The 9,435-nt window shown below is 45.1% G+C and overlaps 1 protein-coding gene across 1 annotated transcript in view; it reads right to left on the bottom strand.

Annotated features, from left to right (window-relative positions):
- Positions 1 to 5,347: 5,347 nt before the first annotated feature.
- The window catches only part of MAML3 (mastermind like transcriptional coactivator 3), a 157,690-nt gene continuing 153,602 nt past the window's right edge, over positions 5,348 to 9,435 (bottom strand). Inside the window, exon 5 of the mRNA XM_059470612.1 lies at positions 5,348 to 8,339. Coding sequence (XP_059326595.1) covers positions 7,348 to 8,339 — 992 coding nt within the window. The 3' untranslated portion in view covers positions 5,348 to 7,347. The remainder of the gene's footprint in view (positions 8,340 to 9,435) is intronic.

Below are 9,435 nucleotides of genomic sequence, written 5' to 3'. Positions count from 1 at the left end.
CAGACAGTGCGAGGGAAAACCGTGTTGGAGGAGAGGGAAAGAGGTTGCCAAGCAACACGAGACCCCATCCAGGGCATCCCTCCCCTGCTCAGGAGCAGGCAAAGCTTCCTGTACAAGTGCTCTGGAAGCTGAGCTGGCATCCATCGGGGAGAGTGCATGTGAGTGGGGCTTTCCTGGCTGGAGAGAGAGATGGAGGAGCATGGTGGAAGGGCTCTGGAGAGGTTTTATTATTTTTAAAATGTGTCCATGTAAATATGGCACTCACAACATCAGCTGCTAGGGTTATTTTTCTCAAGGAGATGACATCCATGCCTTGCACACCTGCCTGAGAGCAGCATGACAGTACTGGATGGAACATAATGAACCAATTCTTTCCTGTCTCATACACAATATTGATAGAGGTGACACAAGGCTGCAGTTCAGGGAAAAATCCAAACCTCTGTCTACTAGTGTATTTAATCCTTCTGAATTTGCTCTGCTGCTGCCATCATGCAGGAGTTCATCCCCAGAGGATGGGGATGACAAATGAGATCAGTTTGGTAACACTGCCACAAAGCAGGGACTCTGGACAGCCAGACCTTAAACTGAACTGGATGAAATGGGCTATTTGTCCTTCCTCTGAAACCCCACACAAAGTACATATGAAAAGACACCAGACATGTGTTACAAATGGTATTTAGGGGGCAGAAAGAGGGAACAATTGAAGGAATAAGCATATTTTCTTCCACTTTTACTTGTCTTATAGTTCTGATAAATTTAAAGCTGAGTATGACCCAGTGCCACACAGGCCCATGTTCTTTGTAATGTATTGCTGAAAAGCAAAGTAAAACAGGACAAACAGGACAGACTTACATCTGCTCAGACACCACCAGTGTGCTGAATTATATGAGATTTCACTCCTCAGAACCTCTGTTCCTGCCTCTTTTTATGTCAATCTTTGCTGGATTTTATGTGTGTCACCATCTTGAAATTTGCATCTTCTGAATAAAGTCAGAAAAAAAAAAATACATCTTCAATGTCACCTGGCCTTAAATTGTTTAGCCCTTGTGTTTTTAACTTTTCAAATGACCAGCTCTTTTAGAGTTTTCCTTCACATTTATCTATCAGTAAGGTGACAATGATTGGTTTTTTACAGGTTGTTAGGCCAGGCCATGCAAATTAATATGCATTATCATACAATGTTACACAGGTAGCAGCTTCTCAACAGGCTTTTTAAACATATAAAATATTTGAGAGTAATGTTCTTTGAAAGCCTCCTTTGTCCCATGTTTTCAGAGTAAAGGTATTGGCTCAGTAACCATAAATGCTACCTGAAGATGAAAACAAAAAAAGGCATACAAAGGCAAGTCAAGCATGCTTTGTAACTACCTCAGTCATATTTAATTTAGCCTGTTAGAATTGAACTACTTGATACAGGGGGAAGAAAAGCTATGAAAATCTTTACTAATCATTACCCTGTGCAAAATTACTTATATTTATTTCAAACAATCTCATCTGCTGTAACTGTAGTTGTAGTGTATAACAATAACGAGATATACCATGCATTAGACAACTTGTTAGATAAGGTGACTCATTAGACACAGAAGTTTGCCTAATTCCTTAAAAAGAAATTAATTCAGAACCACTGAAAAGAGATACACAAACAATGTATTGGTGGGAAAACTGATAAATGTGTTATGGTCCTTGCCATAAGAAAATCTATGATGTGCTGTCTGCACCTCAGCAGAGTAATCCAAATTCCTCTGGCAGCCCCAGTAATGCTGACACCAAAACTTGCATACCAGCAAGTGTGGAGATAAGTGATTAACATCACATCAATGAACTGGAATTCCTGCCTGTGCTGCACAGCCACTTGATTGAGGATTATTTGTCCTGTTTATTTCCATGTAGTTGGGATCCAGATCCATGCCTAAGTTTAAAGGCCAGGAAAATATTTTAAACAGCTTGTATCAGAGATTTCAAAAATGAGAAATTTTAAGAGTACCTAGTGCTGGCTTGACAGTACTCCCACTGGATATGACTTTAGCATTAACTTTGGTGGCACCAAACAAGGCCAAAGATGACTCTCCTTGAAAATCCCACCCACAGCTCTTTTCCTTTCCAGACTAATGTTCTTTGAAATTTATTCTGCAGACAAAACTGTGTGGAGTTTTACCCAATATTCCTGACTGGCTCTGGACTGCAGGATGTTTTTCAATCAAGGTAAATACTTTCTGTTTTTATCTTGGACTGACAAGTTTTACATAACTTTTTAAAATGTTGGGATTATCAGGAAGTAATTGACTGTAGACATCTTTTCCCCTGCTTTTAATTAACACAGCCTTCCTAGAAGAACACTCAGTGACACTGAAATCCCCATGGCATTTCACAGAGCCCCACCAGCTTTCCCTTCTCTCTCCAAACCAGGGAGCTCTCATAGAGTAAAACTTGGGACAGTTATTATTAACCCTTTCCCAACTAATGTTTTAAAAGCATGAAATCTGTGGGCTGGGGAAAGGATAACCAGCTCATGTCTATATTCCTCTCCTTCCTAAACAACTTCTCCATTTCTCTCTGCTCCAAACCATTCATTTTTTGTTTGGGGCTTTCTTACAGTCCCATCTCCACTGCAAATCCAAAGAAGCACCACTTAAGTCAACAAAATGATATGAAATAATACATGTGCTCATGGACAGATACTTGAATCAGGGAAGATCACAACTGCTAGCCAGCAACACAGGTGCTGTCACATGTGAGAAATGAAAGATCATGATAACTTTCCCTTGAAGTAATGTTTCAGCTGTGTCCCACAGGTATATTTACAGGAGTTAATCCAGCACACAGTGAAAGCTCTAAAATACACACACAGAGGTTCAAACCACAAAATTAACAAGCACTGCTTCGTCCTGGATAACACAACTGACCTCCATACCCTGCCATCAATCAAGTGGAGGTGACTTTATTCTCTTCCCTCAGGGAGGTCAGAAAGCTGACTTCACTACAGCTTCCTTCCCAGTCCTTGGATAAAAGCTGCTATATAAATGCAAAGCAGGTTATTAACAACATAAACAGGATTCTCTTCCCAAAACAAACACCCCCCTTAGCACAAACTGCCATAATAATACAAAATGACAGAGCTGGGTCAAGCCACAGTGCTTCCACCCACTGTCCTGTTCCTGGGATAATGACCAAACTGGGCGGATTAGGATTCCTGTCCGTTCTTGAGATGTCCCTTTGAAGGAATGCTTTTGGATATTTTGGGCAGTCCTACATCCACCCCTATCTGTAAACCCATATAAAGAGCCTCTTGCAGTGACTGTGTAAGAATACTTGTATCTCTTTTGAATTATTCTTTCCCAAGGTAACTTCCCAAGTTATGGGTAGCTGTAAAAATTTCCAAAGCAATATAACTAGAAAACATAACTAGAGTGGTTAACTGTCTACAATCCTCTTTTTTTTTTTTTTTTTGGTTTTTTTTTTTTTTTGGTTTTTTTTTTTTTTTTTTTTTTGTTTTCCCCCACCATATTAATCTTTTCTTTCTTAGAATTAGCTTCCTTTTGGGGTATGCTGTACAAGTACTTCCATGGTTCTGTCCAGTCTGTGAAAGGAAGGTAAGAGGTTCCCAACTGGATGCAGGTTAACAGCTCCAGGCTGTGGTCTGCAGCTGGGCTGAGAGCCAAGGGCTGGCAGTGAAAAGTGATTATAATTGAATGCAATGGGTCTGGCAGCCCTCAGGGCAGAGGGCTGGGTGTTAGAGCAGAAGCCCAAGTTGGAATGTGCATGTGCTGCGGGCCAGGAGAGAGAAGAGTTTTGATGCTCACCTTGTGGGCACGTGCTTTGCTCCAAACTATGTAACGGAGCCAAAATACAGACTAGAGGAGGTCCAAAGCCCATCTACTGATTCAAATGGGTCTTTCTTTGCCTCTGAAATTATTCCAAGCTTACCTGTTATAGTGCTTTGATGTTTTTTACCTTCTCTTCTCTTCTCTTCTCTTCTCTTCTCTTCTCTTCTCTTCTCTTCTCTTCTCTTCTCTTCTCTTCTCTTCTCTTCTCTTCTCTTCTCTTCTCTTCTCTTCTCTTCTCTTCTCTTCTCTTCTCTTCTCTTCTCTTCTTTTCTCTTCCTCGCCTTACCTCCTCTCCCCATGTATGGACAGGCAATACACGTCCAACATGTCCAACAGATCTACGTGCACGTTCCTAAAGGCTTCTGACAACACAATTCTCACACTGTTGCAGTGGTAGGTGATAGGGAATTACCCTAAGCCTGTGTCTTTATCCTTCTCCAGTTTTCCTGTTTTCTCCAACTTTTCTGTCCAGCTACGCATTTCCCTTCTCCCTCCCCACCTCGTCACCACCTTGTTTCCCTCCTGGAAGCACCTCCCCACTCCCTATTTTTGCTGATTCAGACCCACCTCCATGCAGCTTCCCTCCCCTCCATGCAAGATTGCTCACTGAGGCGCAAGACATGATCCATATACACCAGGTATATGACTCATATAACCATCTTTTATTTGTTTGGTTGGTTTTTTGTTTTGTTTCTTTTGTTTTTTGTTTTGTTTCTTTTTCTTTAAAAGCAACATCAGGTGTTTTTCTATGTTTTCAGACTCTGTACAGGTCTCAAAAGGAAATAAGCAATGCTTAATGTACAAAGTAAAACCAGAAAACTAGAAAAGTCTGAATAAAATGGAGCAAGTTGCTGTCAGGGATACAGTACAAATTAGTAATTAGATGTCATCTGAAGTGCAATACCACTGCAGTAAGGATGAGTCAAGGAATGAAATAAAAATACTCTATTTTAAACAAACAGTATATATATATATTTATATATATATTTATATGTATATATTTTACAGATAGTAGACCCAGTGATATCTGTAGAATTGTAAAAACATATTTACAAGTGACTTCTTTTAAAACATTACATGTACATCAGCACCATAGTAAGAAAGGAAAAAAAAAAAAACCAATCAACCCGAATCTAATAAAATCTGTTCTCTAGTACTTGATGCCAATGTGGAGTATTTGGAGGAAGCTTTACAAAGACAACAGAGACTCGCCTTGACCACCATTCATCACCAGGGCCTGTATCTCCCCGGTGCACACGGGCTTGCATTGGCGGCTGTGTGGTGGGTGTGTGTTTCTGTTCCCCTTTCCCCCTCTGTGCTGGGAGGTGAGCCCTGGTGGGCTCCTCCCAGGGTCTGCCTGTCCCTTCCAGTCTGCCCAGGAGATGCTGACCCACAGGATGAACCAAAAACTCTCCTGGTGCTCCCTTCCACTGAATCAGGGCCCAACCTGGCTCCTACTGAAGCAGCAGGCATGCTAATCATGCTCATCATCCTCAGCAGGAGCTGGGATTGGCCCTTGTGCTGTATTTTATAAAGGGGTCAGCTAAAAGAGATGAGATTAAAGCCATTTTAAAAAATGTAGCAGCCAGGGCAGGTTGGATTGGTGGCTCACCTTTAGCACATTAAAAATGCAGCTTGTCCTGCTGCGTCGCAGCACTCAGAACAGGTGATTCCCCCCACTAGGCAAGCCCAGCAAGGGAAATTGCTCAAAAGGGAGCCTCAAGGGGGCACAGAGATCAGACTCATCTGCTCTCCCTCTTTAATGTGATGCCTGTCTGTGCTCCACGGGGAAAGGCAGGACATGAAAGTGCCCAGTGCCAAGGCCCTCAGCCTCCCTGGAACTCAGGGGCTCAACTCTTGGCACTGCTGTGGCCAGGGAGAACAGCACAAAGGGAGGTGACCAGGAGCTGGGGAATTGGGACTGGCACTGGCACACTGCTGCAGAGCACAGCTCATGGCTCTCAGAGGCCAGCACTGGGCCACAGGGTGCTACAGCTCTGGACTGTGTGTCATGTTAACATTTTTTATATGCACAACTACATAATCTGATACGCAGCCCTCAGCTGAAAACACTACAGAGGTAATAGGTTCCAGAAAACAGCCTCCAACTGCAGTTTGGGAACCTGCTGTACACACTCAGAATGGCTGGTGACTTCAGTGTTGTGTGAGATCTATAACAACTTCATCACAGGTCCAAACAGTGGAGACAGTGATACATCCTTATTATCTAAAACCTTATTGGGGCAGATCCCATGCTTGCAATATCAATTATTTTACCCACTCATGAATGTTCTTTACAGTAGTCCCTCACTGACTCCTGTTCTTCAAATACAGCAGTGAATTTTATTCCAGCAAACCAGAGAGATTAGACCAAACATCTGTTTAAAACTGAATGTATCACATCGAGAGCCCAGACACCATGGGGTAGTGCTACCTGCCAAACCTGGGCTTTTCAAGAGGGGAGGAGAAGGTCTTCCTGTGTGCCAAACCCTCCCTGTGTGTTTTCTCATGCCTGTTTTATCCTCCCCTGCCTGGCCTCTGTGGCTTGCCTGATAACAAAGCGCAGCCAGCTCAGCTGGCTTCACACTGCAGGAGCAGGAGGGGAAGGGAGGGAACTGAGAGCACCTTGGGGAGGAAGCAGAGGGAGACACCAGTGAGGAGCTCTTCTAATGCCCCTTGGTACCTCTCAGCCCTTCAGCAGCCCAGACAGCTGGGCCATGCCAAGTGCTCTGGCTTGGGAAACATTATTTCAAGTCCCAAGGGGACTAAGCAGTTAATTAAGTTAACCCAGCACTGGGCTGTCCCCAGCAGCAGTCACATAATCAATCTGCCCTCACAACACTGCCAGATTTATGTTCTTCTGCACTTGCAGTGGGGTTTATCACTGTGCAGTGAAAACGGTGACCTCCCTGTGACTGTTTAGGTTTGCCATGTGAGTGTTGTGCATTTCCTCAGGACAGCCCAGCCAGCCCCATTGGCCTGGCCATGGCTGCCCCAGACCTGCTTGCCCCATTTCTGACCAGGGCTGTGCAATCACCCCTGAGTGTCTGCAGGCTTTGCTCCCAGCTCTTCCCTCTGCTTCCCTGGAAGCTGCAATGTGCACAGTCAGAAGAGATGGGACATACCAGGACCCCCCTCACTACTGTGCAATGAAGCCTTGTTTTGAGTGGGGGGAGAAGGAATCTTCCCAGCCACACACATCAGCTGGCTTTTCCAGTTTCTCCATTCTGACACACACACACACACACACACACACACACATACACACAGAGAGTGGGCACTGCCACGCAACAAGGATTGCTTGGTGACAGTTTTGGGATGTTGATGTTTTCATCGTCCCCTGAATCTTCCAAAGTTGGCTACAGATCAGCTCGGTTTGCACAGTTAAAAACAAAAACACCCCAAAATAACCCCAAACCAACAGAAAAACCAACAATGCAGGGATGGGAAGAACATCTGACTTCCTCTTTGCTTGTTCAAACATAACAAAACATAACCAAAGCTCCAGACTATACAATCCCATTCACTGGGGGTTTCCAAACAACTCATCAAGTTCTTGAATCCACTCATCCCCTGGTCCGCTTTTGATAATGGAGTCCACAAGGTCTGTGCCCTCTGCTAAACTGGAGAATGACCCCCCTGCTCCTCCATTACTGTAGTTGTAAGATATGTCCTGAGTGGGATTCCTCTCATAGGCCGGGCCTTGGCTGCTCTGAGCAAAGGTTCCAGCTGGCATTTGCTGCGTTGGGGGCTGGCTGAAGCCCGGCATGGCAGGCACCCCTTGGCTCATTGCTGGCATCCCCATGGGCCTGGCCTGGCTGCCTGCCTGCTGCCCGGGCAGGGGCTGCAGCAGTGGCCTCCCCAGGGCTGGGTTCACGGCCCTCACGGTGCCGCTCGAGTCCATGACAGTCTGGCTGAGGCCCTGAGGGAAGTGCTGCTTGGGCACCCGCGGCTGCCCCGCTGGCACGGTGTACGCGGGGCCGTTGCTGAAGGGCCCCATGTCGCCACTAGTCCTGCCAGGTACGCCGTGCAGGCCTCGCTGCTGCCAGCTCTGTGCTCCCTGAGGGACAGGCCCCATCAGGTTCTGAAGTCGTGGCGCTTGCGGCCTCGGCAAGCCCTGGCCCACAGGTCCTTTCATCTGCTGCTGATGCTGGGGAAGAGCAGAGTTCACCAGCATGTTCTGACCAAAACTTCCAACCATTCCCACTGCTTGTCCAGAGGCAGCCTGCCGTGCTCCCTGGCCCGTGCTCTGCGCCAGGTTCATGCCGCTTTGGTTTGGGTGCTGCAACACTTGGCTCATGCCCGTGCTGATGCTGTACATTCCTGGCTGGCTGGCAGAGGCGTTGCTGTAAGGAGTCACTCCCATATCCGACTGGCCTGCTGTGGTGAGCAGCGTGCTGGAGCTCTGGGAGGCACCCATGGCCATCATGCTCGCGTTCTGGGCCATCATTCGGGATGTTCTCATGCTCTGCAGGGCTACCTGGTTCCTCACAGCCACCATATCCTGGGGTGAACCTGCACCAAAAAGGGAGGAAGGTAAGGAAAAGCCCACAGACCTACAAATCTTAATTAACGCACTTTTGCATAAGAGACAATCTGTAGGAGCATCCTCAGCAGCACTTATCTTCTTCAGCTACACCTAATTCAGCTTCTAGTAAGCAAACGGAAAAACTTCCACTGGTCTTCTTTGAAGCAGCTGAACTTCACTTTACCATTTGAAGCTTTCCTTTAAATATCTCCATTGTCGTTCAAAACTAAGCCTTGAAAATGGAAATGTCAGTCTCAGAAGGCCAATCAATTCTTTTAATAGCTCAGGAGGCATTAATGAATGGATTTTCTATAGCATAGCTACTGATTAATTCTATGGAAAGAAGAAAAATCGGGTTTTTGTGGACATTTAAAGCAGGGAGAGTGTATTAGTGAATCAATACTATAAGCACATTTTACTTCACCTTAGGCCAGTGATGGGAAACCAGAAGATCCTAGCCTTGTTAAATTCCACACCATGACAGATAACTTAACCATGCTTGTGTCTTACTTTCAGGGGTAGGGGAGAGCTATTGATTTCTGGGAAGCCAATATGCTTCTATATTTACTATCTTTAAATAAAGACAGTTACCTGGAGCTCAGATTACACCATGGGTCCATTGTGGATTTGAGTCACTACCAAATACACCAGTCAGAGTCACTAACTAAATAGTCAGATTCTGCAGATTTGAGTCACTGACTAAATACAACACTCGGCAGGTGAAGCTCAGAGTGTCTGAGGCACACAACTTCTGCAGGCCCAAATTATTAAATGCCAGGTGTAAATATGAAATCATTGCTTAAGGGTTCAGAACTGTACAACAGAATCTGAATGTTCTTAAATCAGCTCCTATTGGTTGTCCCTCAGTGGCAGACAACAGAACACTGGCCCCTGTTATTGATGTTGGCTTGGTTTCCATGAGAAACAGGTGGATAAAGGAAGCACCATTTCTATACATGTAATTCTATTATATAACAGAGGGTGGCTACAACTCCATTTTCTGCAGCACCACAAGCTTCTGGTGGATGCTTTTAGCTCCAGCACACAGCTGGAAATGAAACATTTTGTAGCGTGAAGTGAGAC

The sequence above is a fragment of the Ammospiza nelsoni genome, chromosome 4, assembly GCF_027579445.1.
Source record: "Ammospiza nelsoni isolate bAmmNel1 chromosome 4, bAmmNel1.pri, whole genome shotgun sequence".
In the NCBI taxonomy this organism is placed as follows: Eukaryota; Metazoa; Chordata; class Aves; order Passeriformes; family Passerellidae; genus Ammospiza; species Ammospiza nelsoni.
Note: the sequence above shows the minus strand (reverse complement) of the source record. Positions and strands in the feature narration are given on the sequence as shown.